A 15,860-nucleotide genomic window follows, 5' to 3' on the forward strand; every position below is an offset into this window, starting at 1 on the left:
TCCGCAGCTTTGCAAGGGAAGACCTAATCAACCCGAGCCTTGGGAACCCTGTGTATCCTTTGGGAGATAAGGTAAGCTGCTGTGCTTCTCTTTGAGGTGAGCTGTGACTTCACAGCTCTGTAAACAAGGGACAGGTATTGTAACCAAGGCATTCTTCAGAACGTCCTCAGTTCTTTCAATAAATACTGACTCTGCAACTCCATCTTCTATTGTGATAGTTACAATCAAATACTCACAGAAAGCTCATGAGCCACACAATAATAATAATAATAATAATAATAATAATAATAATAATAATAATAATAATAATAATAATAATGTGCCTGATGCAGTTATGCTTTCCACACAGTATTAATGTTTTATACAGCAGGGAGCCATGAGATGTTACTGTATGTTCTATTTTTGCCCTCACCGCTGGAGAGATGAGGGGACTTGTGAGGTCTTTAATGTCTCTTGATGCAGTCACTGAAAAAAAAGATAAAAAGACTCTCTGCACTGACCAGCCTACCTCTATACAACATGATACCATTGCAGCTTTTACAGTATCACTTTAAAAATCTCATACAACATCATAGATCAGAACAAACCAAATAACATTATTCTAAAGAAAAATTCAAAATGCAGCACATCGACCCCCTGAACTTCAGTTGAAAAGCAATTCCATTTGTTTCCATCAGCAATGCTCAGAGATCAGAATCGCAGATTGGGGGAGGGGAGTGGGGGGAATCTGTCTCTCAAAGCACTGCAGGCTTTTTTAAATATATATTTAATTAATATAGTTCTTTTTCATTACTGTAGCTCTGCTCAGAGATCAAACCAGTTAGAGTTGGAGCTTCATCAGTCATTCCCACTCTCTCTCTGATGGAGTTAGGTGAAGACATTTATGAATTGGATTTGCAGTACACAAACTTTGCAACCTTTGACCTTTATGTAACATATGGTTGCAGACTGGATTGTAGCCTGTACTCAACATGAGGCTATACTGCCACCCTGTGCATTTGAATTTGAGAGCGGTGTTCAACCCGCTGATTGAGTTGCACCCAATCAAATACAACAGATCTTACAGGTGCATAACCTAGGAAACATCCATGACATGTATCCATTAACTGTGCAGACAGACAGGTACAAAGATGGCAACGATACAAAAAACAACAACGCGAAGTTGAAGCCAACAGCCTACGGGAAGAACCTGAGACTCACAAAGACTTCTGGATTGGATAAGCTGGTGTGTCTGTAGTTAGCTATAGACATTTCCACAAACTTGTTTAAGTACCACAAGCTAGTTCACTAACGTCTTATACCTTTCACCTACATTTTCCCAGCTTGATGCTCAGCCTTGCCATAAGTTCATATCACAAAAGCACCATGCAATTCAGCAAAGTTTCCACAACCTGCAGTCTTTGTTTGAGAGAGACCCAGACTGAATATCCAGGTGAGGACTAAGTTTGTCTCAGAGCAAAAAAGAAAGAGAAAAATAATTTCAAAAAGACTGTGAACATGTAAAGCTGAGTCTGTAACCAATGTTTCATTCCTTTCGGTATGCTAATTAGAAAATGTTCCTGTCATAAGGGAGATGCTGATTGGTGTAGCAGAAAGACAAGCTCTGCAAAATAATCTATTTTAAGACCTCAGCTCAATCCAATTAGCATAGCAGGTGTTATTGGTTCACATTTATATATCAAAACAAAATAATTTAACACCAAAATGTAGCTTCTTACAGAAAAGTGATCTGAAGGGCTGAATTATAATGCATTTATCAGATACATACTGTACAAAGATGTTGTACACAAATGTTACGGACAATCCTCTCCTAACCAAACTGAATGTGTGTAATAATACTCTTACGGCCATATTCAGAAACAACACTTAAGTGTGCCAAGTTAATGAATTCTCCCTTTGAGAAAGCATTGAGAAAGTGCTGCTTCTAAATATGCCTTTTTGAATATTGCTGCCCATTGCATTGATGCACCCACAATACTTGCTTTGTACAGTATGTGGTTATCCTTAGGTTTTTATCATTAACTAGTTAAGCAGAGCAGTCATCATCCTGCAGGCAGATGATCTCTAAAAGCCAACTAGAAGCACATTTACTCATCATTTGTTAAGTGCAACTGTCACCGCTGTCAATTGTCTAGCACACAACGATCACTGCAACTAGAATGTTTTACAGAACTAGTCAATATTAAACTACAGGAGTTTTTCATATACACTGTATCATATTTTAATGGGTCTAATGCAGGGGAGAGCAAACAGAGCTAACCTAGGGACCATTAACATGACTCAGTTATAAGAAGTTGTTTCTTGGATTTTAATAATAAGATCATAAACTTGATATTTTATCTAATGAGACATTCTTTTTTATCTAGCACCATTCTCACCTCTGCAGGTTTTATGGAACAATTAAGAGATGCTTCACCACATGGGGCCTGAGTAGAGTTCACCCAGTGATAGAAGTACATGAATTCAAACTCAGCTGAACATTGAAAACATTGAAAAAGACTTCTAGTCTAAACATTTGTGAATGGATTTATTTGGCTGTGCAGCAGTAAATCTAACCAGATTCAACCACTTTCTCGTTCAAACAGAACATGATTTTTGATCACATAATCCTATTTAAACAACCTTTGCTTCTTGCCTAATTAATTATCCCTGTAGAATATAATCTGTACACAGGATTCGGGTTGCGCTCCCTTGGAACACCCCTGAAATGCATTTGTCTATGAAAGCAACTTTCCCTACGAAGGCTGGGTCCTGCTACTCTCAGCTGGCCTTCTAAGATTAAAGCCAGTACTATAAAATGCAGTTCACCAAACACTGCACATACTTTAAAGACACATACTGTATAAACTAAAGACAGATACTGGAATATTTGGAAAATTTAAAAGGAGTGCAGCTTTTGATTGGGCAAACACACACACAAAAAAAATTGATTGTGATAATAATACAAGTGTTTTACCTAATTACTTTACCATTCTAAAAAATAAAGATTCTAAAACAGACTCTGAGGTCTATTCAATTGATCTAGAGGGTGGCAGATCTAAATACAGTAAGTACAATGACAGGTTTAGTGTGTATGTAGATGCATATTGGTACTGATATGGCAATGTGGTACCACTGGTGCCACTGTTATGTCAAATTCTTAATGTGCCATTCTAACAATGGATCATACCATTGCATCGACCTATTCTCCCTTTGTAACACAGAACCAGTACATTTTCAGCGCTACGTTTCATGAATACAGACCTTAGTGTTCTGTGCTATATAGCATTAATTTAAGCTCTGGAGACTTTAGTAATGTATGTCACTTTACAGTATATAGGAAAACTTGTCAATCCATCTCTATTCTAGGTTATCTATATTGACAGTCTTTCCATTATTTTAGATCAACAGCAGGCCTCAGAGATTGACAGTCTATCAGCAATTCAAGTAACAACAATAGTGTCTGCCTCCTTTCCACCATCCAGACAGCTTGATGTGACAAGAAGTGCTCTGCCTTGTAAGCCTAGATGCATTATCTCACCCTGCCTTCACCTGTGCATGACCATGGCCTAGCAATGAATATCAGCCCCTGCAGGGTCATCAAATCAATTAGCTGTGTCTCAACAAGTGTGCCCACAGTGTTCCTCCATCGAATGGGCAATTAACTCATCAGGGTGACACACATTTCCATGTTTGGATTGCTCACTCGAATTCAATTCACTGTGGCAAAGACAATTAAGAGTGTCACATGTCGACGTGGAGAGAATACTTATGTACTGTTATTTTAAAGTGAATAACAAAAACGCACATTTATTAGATTGTAAAAAGCATTTATAGCACTATGAAACTACAATGTCTCAACGTCAACCAACTGGGGATTATTTCATCCAAGAGAAAAATGTAAATGATTAGCACAGCGCAACCAAAAGTAAACTCTATCACAGAATGATTTAGATGTTTCCACAACAAGAGTGTAATATGATTAACAAATAATTATAGACATGTACAGAAGAACATTTTGACTAGAAAAAAATTAATGTAGGACAGTCTGGTAATACTGTATCTAAAATATATGGACTACCAAGTTAAAGAAGTTAAAGAAAATGCATGTACGGAAAAAAAACTCTCCTGAGGTACAAAATACTCCAGGGTACCTGATGAAGATTGAAGATTAACCGTGCTCCCTTCATCATGAAATTGATTTGAAAAAAAAGCAGATTGTCAATGATCAAATTGCTTCAACTGGGCAGTGCTAATTATAATTGAAGTAACATTCTGAACCATTTTCATGATGGAAAGCAAGATAGAAAAATAGTCTTTGTTGGGGCAAAGCATGCAATACCCTCCTGCTGTCATACACTTCAATGTAGCTGTAACATTGTCCAAAAAGCATTAGCCATCTGTACTGTACCTTAGCTGGCAGGGAGCAAACCATCCTACTAATGGAAAACAAAGCTTGAATCAAATTGTCTGTCACTCAAAAGTGCAGATTGACATTTCAAAATCCTTTAGTTCCTATTGCTATGATTTAGAAATACTTTCATTGTATGCTGTCCAATGAATGCATCAAGTGACAGTGCTGGAAAACCTTAAGTTACCAGATCTGTACAGGAGGTTGTGGAGAAGCACTGTATGAGGGTGTGATAGGAGGTTGTGGAGCTGCATTGTATGAGGGTGTGATAGGAGGCTGTGGAGCTGCACTGTATGAGGGTGTGATAGGAGGTTGTGGAGCTGCATTGTATGAGGGTGTGATAGGAGGTTGTGGAGCTGCACTGTAGGAGGGGGTGATAGGAGGTTGTGGAGCTGCATTGTATGAGGGTGTGATAGGAGGTTGTGGAGCTGCATTGTATGAGGGTGTGATAGGAGGTTGTGGAGCTGCACTGTATGACGGTGTGATAGGAGGTTGTGGGTTATGTGCTGACAGACAGGGAAAGACACGGAGGTCCCACATACTCCTATATGTGCTGGGACTCCCTATATGTGCTGGGATTTCAAATCCCTAAATAAATCCCTGCTCCAGGTAGTAAGGATATAAACCCCGACCCCCGTTACACACACGGTGGTCTGCGTTTTGGCTTCTTACTGGCGGAGCTCCGATCCCGGATAAACACACAGTGATCAACATCAATTAGCTGTGTCTCAACCAGTGTGTCTGCAGTGTTCCTTATCGCCATTTCAAGAACACCCAGGAGACAGACTTGATGGACACATTGGCCAAGCCATTGCATTGAGTGATGTAACGCTTGCACAAGCACCCACAATCATTCCCCTTGTTATGTCACAGAGATCCTTCCTCTTTCAGGTGATTGTTGCTGAATAATCTGGACTTTCTAATTTGATTTAAATTCTCTCTTTTTTCACTTAAATGAAGATGGTGAAAAGAAAGAACAATCATTGAGTTAATTACACTATTTAGTGTCAATTGATCTGTCAAAGTACAGTATAAATGAAAGTTTCAAAATATTGCAAGGCAAGAGGTAGTAACACAGCTAGAGTGAGGAAACTACAATACACTGTATTTTACGATAGAAAAAAAACTGGCAATTAAAAGTTAGTGTACCGTATCTAGTTGAATCATTTTGGTGCCACTGTAAGTCTCACATACTGTACTGTGACCCCTTTATTTCCAAGTCATGCTGATCAGTCGTTGGAAACAGACTTTTTATTTTTAAGCTTGCTTACCACAATACGCTCTGACAAAACACAGCTGACAGTGCGAAATCGGCAGCTCTCTCCTGCACACATACGCATGAGCCTGAGAAACCAGTGACAGAACGCTGACCCTGTTACACATGCACATTACCGGGCATCATGCACTTGGTGTTCTATGGCCTCATGGTTAAGCAGTCAATTAGCAGCTTGTTGTTCGAGGGCAACCTTGTAGAATGAAGCAGTAACATTCCATCAGCCTTAATCAGCCATGCCATCCATCAAATTAATATAATTACTCACCGGTGTCTTTTCCATCCGCTTCGTATTGTAACAACAGAGAGGATCAATAGATTGAGAAACGTGGGTCAAAGAAGGCTAATTTTAATGACAGCAGTTTAGGAGCCTAATTAGAATGCAGTGTTTTTTTTGTTTGTTTGTTTTTTGTGGTTATAAACTGTAGTTATAAATTTAATCTTGGTTAGAGTGGTATTTAGATATTGTTGTTTACTATAGCTATACCAAAGGTTTTGCATCACCCTATAGAATTAACTAATTTTGCTTCATAAAGTTGAATATACTAAACAAAAAACCTACACAAAATTTCGAAATCTAACATGAAATACTGTATTACTATTATGGCTTCTGGTAAGAAAAAGCCTCATGAATATTAACACGTTTGGAACCAAGCTGTAGAATGTATAAACAAACAAGAAACATTATAAAATATTCCATATCAACAGCATAATTTTAGAGCATAGATATTACCTGTATGATGCTACAATATCAAATTGTAAATGTTACTTGTTCAAACAAAAAGACAATAAGATTTAAATCACATACACAATAAAAACAACTCAATAAAAAGAAATAAATACATAAATAAATAAATGAATAAATAAATAAATAAATAAATAAATAAATAAATAAATACAATTTGAAAAAGTAACAAGCAATCCTACAGATATAAGTAACTGACACCAGGAAGTCTATCCACTGTACCATGAAGCCTCTCATGCATGAAAAGTCTGTCCACAAAGCACAAAGCAAAGCCTGGTGTTACTGATACAACTGGCAAACCCAGCAAATGTCATGTATAAATTAATTGCTTAGCTTTAATTCAGAGGTTACAAAGCCACACAAGGAAGTTTTCTAGACAAAAACTAATTGTGATTGGCTCATAAAAGTGCTGTAAACAGTGGTAAAGGCATAGCAAAGCCTAGTGAAAGCATGATAAAGCACAGGCAAGTATTCTGTAATATGGGAATGCTGCACATCCTTCTTGCAAGTCAGGTTCAATCATAATGGTAAAGGCAGCAGATTCCAATACACGTGATTATAAAAGCATGGTACACTGTGCAAATATATTGTGGTAAACATTTCCAAGGGATATAGGTTACTGTATCACTGCTGATAAATGACAGGACTTGTATAACTCTAAACTGTATACAGCATGCTGAATTACATGTTGCCCTTTTGTTTTACTGTCTTTAGGTTAAAATAAATCATGTTTTTAACATGAATTATTTTAACACACTGTACACAAAGATGAAAATCAGGTGTCATCAGGTTCTATTATGTTATATTACACTGTTGTGTATAAATATTAAACACTGATTTATAAAAATATAAAATAAACTTGAACAACTTTGTCATTGAAGTTATTACATTTCTATATTATACTGTTAAAAAATAAAACACTGGAAACATTTTCATTTTAATTACATTTAGACATGTAAATGAAATAACTCTATTTAAAAAAAAAAAAGAAACTATCCTGATCATTCGTTAGGAACATATCCTTGATTTACATTTCTGCCAACCAAGCCGCTCTATCAAAGTCTGTCAGATCTGCAGCCTGGTCCATCACGGTTTGAAACTGACTTCCAACAGGGAGATGCAGCATTTACATATTACAGAATACATATCAAATTACCAATGAAACCGTCAAGTGTGTGCAGCAGAAGCCAGGCGTTACAATTATTTTGAGCAACCCGTTTGTTTAAAAAACGGTGTGGTTCCCCAAGCCCTCTTCAGAATAGCTGCAGCACCTCATGTTATAATAGCGTGAAAGGAAATCAGTGTTTCATGCCTGCCCGTTCCCATAACAACTGCACTTGAATATAAGGAGAACATTCTCAGAGCTGTGAAAAAAAACTGCAGCATTTATTTTCACCTCACAGAGAAACTGTTGTGGATCTGAAGAACCCTACTAGGCTCCCATTGATGTACACTTGTTGAAGCCTCCAAATCAATATGAGCTACTGTTTTTTTTTCTAAATAGGTATTTTGTAGTCAAAGCCACTCAGTCACAACTAATACAAAATATCACAGGATGGGGCACCAGTGGACCTTTTATTGCATATGTTATCAAACAAACTTTTGAACTTTTTGTACTGAAGAATTCATAATAACTGGAACTGAAGTTCTTGATAAGTCCCACAAGAAAAACAAGTTTGAAATTTCTGACATTCTGTGACTGTAACAGTGACAGGATCCATAAATCCTACTACTTTTATACACTGAGCCACTTGCTTACAAGACAACTTCAAAAACTCTAGATGGCCTTAATAGTGTTGATTATGAGTTTGAGTCTTCCAACATTAGCCGTTTCCATCATAAGACACTAAATCTTGCATTGTCCTAGATAAAATGTTACAATGCAACAGCTGTATCCAGCCCTGGGTTCGACAATGATCTGCTAGTGTGAAGCAGGCAGTCCGAAGTTGTGGGTGTTACAGCCAATCGGTGGCCAGAATTTTGTCATGTGCGCGGAGTACGGTCTGTCGAGTTGACTTACCGGGCTTGTTTCACCCTTTCTTTGTGTCTTTTTTTTTTTTTTTTTTTTTACAGTATATTAAAAAAGGATACCAAACAGGAGGATCCCTGTAACAATACGTGACAGAGCTGGTCTTCAATCATCAATCAATAATTACTTTTACAAAAAAAAATTTAAAAGGGAGAGTGAGACTTCTGAATTCTTGGTTTGTTTATTTATTTACCAAGGAGAAGAATCCATTGATACAAAGCTCTTTTTTTTTCAAGGTATGAGATCCCAAACTGCAAACACTTCAAAATGAATAGATTAATTAGCTGGCTATGCCATAGAGACTAAGCTACATTTTTATTCAAATAGTGTAATCTTCTTCTCATAATCACGTGTACATTGTGTGTAGAGTGTCTCTTTTACATAAGAGATGTTTGTAATCTTGAGAAGTTTGGGCTGGTATTGGCTGTGTGAAATAATGTCTCTTATGCAAGAAGAGACACCCTACACAGGAAGTACAGTATTAACTCATTACAAATTACACACATAAAGACTGTACTCAGGAATAACAAAGATTTTTATTTTTTCTAAGTTTTACCAGACAAGTGGTTCCCAAGATATACTATAATTAAAGCTAACCTGATTACAGTACAGTAAAAGCAGGTCACCAGGATCTATAGTACAGTAACTTCATACAAGATTTTATACTATCCGTGAGCAGTTTTGAAAATATAGTCTTCAAAATCCAGAGGCCAGAGCTTTTGCGTGCATTAGCCACCATCCCTTAAAATGAATCGTTCTCAAGAAAATGTGAGCAGGGAAAGTGTAGAAATATGGAAATAAATAACTACAAATTAGGCTTCAAAGGAAACATTAGGTCTCTTGTCAGTAAGAAAGTAATTTCCCACCAACGTGCTGTAATGAGAAGGCATGACTTATTTAATTCTGTAAGATGGCAAAATATGCAATAACTGCACATACTGTAATTACTATACCTGTTTGATATTGTCTTTTTACTCTTAAATAACATTTAATTTTCATATTGCATGCCCCTTAAACTGAGATATTTAACTTAAATGAAGGACACTTTTTTAACACAAATGAATAAGGGTTGGTGGAATTACAAGCCAAGGTTAAATTTAAATTAACAGCAATAACCTGCCGGTAGGATTTATTTAAAAAGGAATGCGGACATTCCAGTACTTTTCCATTATTCTTTTACCAATGCCCATTCCACTGCAGAGAAATCTGACTCGTTTTCTTTTACTCACACCCAGAGTAAGCCAAAATGCCAAGGACATGCCGAGGAATGTGGCAAAAAAAAAAAAAAGTTAATGAAATGGTAGAAAAAGTTTGTTTAATCACAAATAAATCCACAGGAAAGAGACAAACAACAGCAACCACATTTGTGTCTTTGATCTACAGTGGCTTTTGTAAAGAAACAGTGATGTACTTTTCTGAACTTTTTTTTCTTTGTTTCTTAGACTGCGCATTAGTAATTTAGGTTTTACAATCAATCTGCCTTTCCTACCCTTAATTAGCAACATTTGTTACCTCTTTTACTCGTATAATAATAATTTATTTCAACTTTTAAAATATATATATTTTAACATTTAAACATTTCTAAACAAACCAGTGCAACCAGAAAACAGTGCAGGCACATACACAGGGTCCTCATAATCATGTAGTAAAAGTGCACAGTAAGTGAAAGATTATAGTCAAATGCAATCCGAAATATATGAGGCTAGGACTGAATAATCATTTTACAAAAAGTCTGGAGGTTTCCCACAGTCCTTGTATATGCCTCAGTATATCTGCGTGACAATGGCCTCTGTCACTCACTCCACACTCCACCCACGGACAGACAGAGGGAAGCATTTCAGTACTCTGCTTCTCACAGGCCTCTCCTTCATGTTCATCTGCAGGTATTTCATTTCTCCATCTTTTTTATGGTACTCTCTCTGTCTAGTGTCTACCAGTTTGTACCCATTCATACTGAATCACTAACATTACAATGTTTTTTTTCTTGTTTTTTTTTCTTATAGAACCATTCGATTATAAACACCGCACTTTGAATTCACCGGATAACCAAACACACTTGAAACCACAAACAAGGCTCCTGGTTATTGTGAATAACATGAAGCTCAGACGCAGGGAATTTTACCAGTTAGACATATGGCCCCCCAGGCTTTTTTGTGCTTTTTTTCTTATCATTATTCCTCAGATTAAACTTGTAGTCCTTTTATGAATACAGTACACATACATTCAATCAATGGAAATAATGCAATTTTCAGAGCCATTTCAGATTGATGAACAATCTCCACTACTGATGCATTTGTAACTGTGAGGTTCAACTGTATTTATGTCAATCCAAGATACAAAAATATAGAACCGAACCCCTTAACAGCTTTGCATGGATACTGCCAGTTAAAAGAGCCATACCTTGGATCTCAGAATAATGGACAGATCTGAACTAAAGTAGATGCAGGTGAGGAAGAAATACTCCAGGCTTTGGAGTAGATTCGAACAAAAAATATAGAACATGGGTTTTTCCTTGTTCTATGGATTATTGAACGTTAACACAAAGGTTGTGATTTAAACATGTACGCTCCTCTGTATAGTTTATAATGTGTAGCCATTTACTAAACATTTAAACTAAGCAACTTCATCATATTATTTATTTGTTCTGCTGTTACACTTTTTAGTACTGCACATTCTGTTAGTAATTACTAAATAGCGGGCACTGTTTCAGCAATGTACAGTTTAATCATACAGTTTTTTATTACATGAGCTGGTACATAGATTTTCATGAATCTGGCATAATCAGTATGTGTCTATGTACAGGGTCCCAGTACAGCTGCTGAACAGCTCTGCCTTTCATAATAGATATGTAGCTCAAAAACAAAGTGCTTGACCCACCTGTGCAACTGTGAGAGGTTGGGGTCTTCCTGTTTTTACAAGGGCCGGAAGGACGGTAGTTTTGTCCTTTCTTAGCTTCTCAAGCTTTGCTTTAATGACTTTTCTGCAAGAACAGAAGAAAAAATATTTTAATTTTTTATTGTTTTGCTGTGTCATTTCATATTAAATCCGGAATACATATGAATTTATTGCAAGCTGAGTTAATAAAAGCTTCAAGCAACAATGTTAACTCATGAATTATGGTGGGTACATGCATCACACTCTATTGGTGTATGCATAGACCGAGCAGTACTGATGAGGGACAATGACCACACTTGATTCATTCTCCAGAAGCAGCCAGAGATCTCCCTTTGTGCCTAATTTGCAGCAGAAGATCAGAAGCTCTCCAAACACTAAGGCTGGAAGTGTGACGTTGGTATCATAGGGTGAAGAGTAAATAATGTTATTACTGTATTATTTGAAATGGTCAAAACATGAATATTCCATGTTGCTTGGTGGGTAATGTAATGGTTCTGTACAAGGTGGCACAAGTACAGCTACAATTGGATGAGCCAGTGGAAGAATGTCACAACAGATGGTATCAATACACACACCATTGAAGTACCATACTGTATCATGGAACAATTGCACAGTGCATGTGATGATGCATATTGGATATCTATTATACATAAAAAATCTACAGAAAAGTTCTGTGTGACAAAATAACTAACTAACTAAATAAATAAATAAATAAATAAATAACAAGAAAATAAAGGTAGTTCTACTGTTGAAAATGAATGCCATACAGTACTCATTATGGTAAGGAATGCATAATGAAAACAGAAAGGCAGCCCTGTGCTTAACAGTACTTGATAAGACAGTAAGATGAAATTGCCACTTAGCTTTCAGCCACTTTGATTTCAGTCAGCTCCACATTTGATTTTGTTTGCAATTCAAACTCAATTTGAAAGCAGCTCTCGGCATTGCGATCAAGGCAATGTAAGACAGGCATACTGAAGTGGCTACTTTCTTTATAATTATCAAAAGAAAAACGAAGGCCTAGCACCAATACTTTTCCTCACTTGATTGTACTTCATAGACACTGATTAATTTGTATGCTAGTCTTGCTATATAGCCTGAACCTCCATGCGGGCACACAGAAAGCCAGCTTTTGTATATGCTGGGTAGTTTCTATGACAGCATGTACAACAGGTGCTGCTGAAAACTGCAGATTTCACAGAATGTAGAGCTGCTTCTCACATTATATCTAAAACTGCAGTCACAGCAACAACCAGTTCAAAAAACTAAATCTACTGTTAAAATGAAATTAAAATATAGACACGTAACGGCTTCCCTTTACAGATACATTTTTTTATTTATAAAGGAGTGTTTTTATTGACTAGTTAATAAACAACACATTCTTAATGCCACATCAATACCAAGACCATGATACAGGCCTACAGATAACCCCTTCGTAATTTCTGATTTACTTCATGGCCTCCCACTGTTGCAGGCAGTAAAGGGTCATGACCCATCATCTTTAACAGGGGTGGTAAGCCAGTTGATGAAAGTTTATGACCCTACACCTAAAACTATTCTGGGGAATGTAAACAAACAGGACTGTCAAACAAAATGTTTCATTTTCAATATGTAAAGCTGGAGTGTGCCACAATTCTATTCAATGCTTTATCAGAAAGCAAACCCTACTGAAGTAAAAATAGCTTCCCTCCCCTATGCTTTACCACCACTTGCAGCAGTGGGGGGTTATACAGTAATCCTTCAAGCTCTGTCAAAGGACAGGACGCAAAAGAAGAATCAGAGACAAACAGTACATACAGTACAGTAGAGATCATATCTTTTTTTAACATAGCGAGAAAAGTTTTTTCTTTTTTTCCTTTTAAATATGTCCTAAAAAGTAGCTGAAAGACAACTAAAAAATGTATATTCTTCACAACTGTACATTGCTGAATGTCCCTCAACAAATGCTACAACTAGTGCTACAGCAATACTGTACTGAGAAAGAGTCAAGGTCAGAGACTTACTGTATTAAGTGCAAAATACCTACTTGTGGTTGTCAAACAGCTTGAAACAAAGTAGTATGTTATTTATCAGCAGTAGTTTGTAGCATCACACCAGTGGTTATGCAGTAAAAGCAGGAAAACATTTTATTTATGTGGGTAAGTAGTGAAAGTACTGTATGTATGAAACGTCCTAAAAAACGGTATATATTTCTTTTATCAATTATTTACATTTTGTGTACCTACATTGCCTTTTTTCTTTTAGATTTTGCTCCTTTTGGTACACAGCAGTGCTCCTTTTTCAAATTTAAAACAAGTATGTATGTATGTATGTATGTATGTATGTATGTATGTATTCCTTTCAGACATGCTTACATAATTGCTATATACAAATATTTTAAACAGGTGAGACTCAGGATAGTGGTAGAGATCCATATATAAATACCATACATTTAAATTACAGCTAAAATAAACTAATGGATGCATTATAATTAATTTGGAAAAAGAGGTGTACAGCATACTATTACTGTATATTAGGAGGATTGTAAATGACAGAGTGTGTGGAGTGCTACTGTACTAAACTACCAGCACTGCAAAGTTATTTCTTCTTTTAGTTTTGTTTAATCAGCACCTCCTGTATATTTATTATATTGTGTCAGGGACACCTCTAGTGCATTCCAGTACAACAAGGAATTATTAGAAAACACAGCACACTTGTCCACTACTAGACTACAGTCATTTTATTTTAAAACGTAATTGTTATATATTACTGCAACTAAATAAACACATTTTAAAGTGAATGCTAAATCACTTACTTCCTGTCAAGTGTATTAACCGGTTGGTTCATCATTGTGAACGATTAGTGACTGATGTTTCGATCCTCTCCATGCCTCGCTGTCTATCAAGTAGCGTTGCTCTTCGGCACTTGTCCCTGCCTCGCTGGCAGAAGCTTAGAATCTGTGGCGCGATCGCTGCTGATGCTCCTCCTCTGGGGCATGCCCTGTTTCACCTCCCACAGTACGAGCGACGTTTGTCAGTAACCAGGGAAACGGCACTCCAGACTATTCGTGAAACAATCGCGATTGTGATGTCAGATACGTTTGGATTCCCCTTGTTGCTAGCAGCAGGCTGCAAGTGGGGCTTGTGCGATTTATTCTAGAAGTAAAGAATATCATTTCTCAAGGTGGTCAAACAGATGAAATCTGATGGAACGTTTATTCAGAAGAGGTACCAGAAACCGCTCTTAAAAGGGGCAATAAGCGATATGTGTCTTACCCCACAAGAAGTGACGGTATCAAATATCATATTGTTAGATTACCCTTCTTTATTTTAATGGACTCGGGTAATATAAAAATAATGTATCACCACCGTACACACTATACATAGGTTTTGAGGACCCAGCATACAGTACCGTCGAGGTCCATGTGCAGCAAAGGCGAATGATCAGGTGGGGTCCTGTCTGCTGCACAGGAAGTGAATTTGTTGTGTGGTGGTAGAATAAATTGGCAACAAAACGTTCTTCTTAATTATGTGGTGCCAAATGTAAATAAAAACACATATTTACCAGGTGTTTTTTGTTGGGTTTTTCTTTGGTTTTGTTTTGTTTTGGGTTTTTTTCAGATTCAACTTAAATCACTTAATTTTTCCTAGATAAAAAATAAAAAAATAAAATAAAATAAAAAAATACATTTTCTTCCAGATTTAGATTAATACATAAATGTTAACAAAAACATATTTAAAAAGTTTTGAAATGTGTGCTTTCAGATATAATCTATAAATGTTGAAAAGGCGTATCACAAATTCAACATTTAAAGTCAATATGAATATTAAATATGGGGGGAAAAAATGCTTCAGTCTGTAAATCTTTCTTTTTTACACTTGGCAAGTCAACATTTAGCTAACACGTTGTGTCTGTGAATCTAGCATATAAATCTGAAAAACTACATGGAACTTACATCTTTATTTTACAACTGCCATCAACACAGCTAGCAGCTAGATACATCCAAAATACATGATCTTTCAGCATTGTAAAGTTAGTTCAATCATTGTAGTTTGCAAGTTAGCTTCAGATTTACCTAGGCAAAACAAAAAAAAAAAGGATTTTGCAAAAAACAGATTTATTTTTCCAGATTAATTTTTTTAATTGCAAACTACAAAGATTGAACTAACTTGAAAATGCTGAAAGATAATGAATTTCGGATTTATCTGCTAGCTAAATGTTGATGCCAATTGTAAAATAAAGATTTAAGTTCCACGTATTTTTTTTACAGATTTATTTGTTAGATTCACAGATTTAACGTGTCAGTTAAATGCTGACTCGCCAGGTGTAAAACATTTTTTCCCCTCCAGATTTAATTGTCGTATTGGCTTTAAATGTTGAATTTGTGATACGCCTTTTCAATATTTATAGATTATATCTGAAAGTACATATTTCAAAACAAAATATGTTTTTGTTAACATTTATGTATTAAGCTAAATCTGCGAATCTTTTTTTGGTTAAATCTAGGAACAAGTTCGTGATGTAAGTTAAATCGGGGGGGGGGGGGGGG

The 15,860-nt window shown here is 36.4% G+C and overlaps 1 protein-coding gene across 2 annotated transcripts in view; it reads right to left on the reverse strand.

The window, feature by feature from the left end:
* LOC117419603 (dual specificity tyrosine-phosphorylation-regulated kinase 4-like) overlaps positions 1 to 14,262 on the reverse strand; it is a 40,381-nt gene extending 26,119 nt beyond the window's left edge. Inside the window, exons 1-2 of one of the 2 annotated variants that reach the window (XM_034032502.3) lie at positions 14,127 to 14,262; positions 11,315 to 11,417 (exon numbers count right to left, since the gene is read on the reverse strand). In XM_034032502.3, coding sequence (XP_033888393.3) covers positions 11,315 to 11,417; positions 14,127 to 14,161 — 138 coding nt within the window. In that variant the 5' untranslated portion in view covers positions 14,162 to 14,262. The remainder of the gene's footprint in view (positions 1 to 11,314; positions 11,418 to 14,126) is intronic. The other variant, XM_034032504.3, reaches the window with a different exon arrangement.
* Positions 14,263 to 15,860: the final 1,598 nt, after the last annotated feature.

This window comes from Acipenser ruthenus, chromosome 14 (genome assembly GCF_902713425.1).
Source record: "Acipenser ruthenus chromosome 14, fAciRut3.2 maternal haplotype, whole genome shotgun sequence".
In the NCBI taxonomy this organism is placed as follows: Eukaryota; Metazoa; Chordata; class Actinopteri; order Acipenseriformes; family Acipenseridae; genus Acipenser; species Acipenser ruthenus.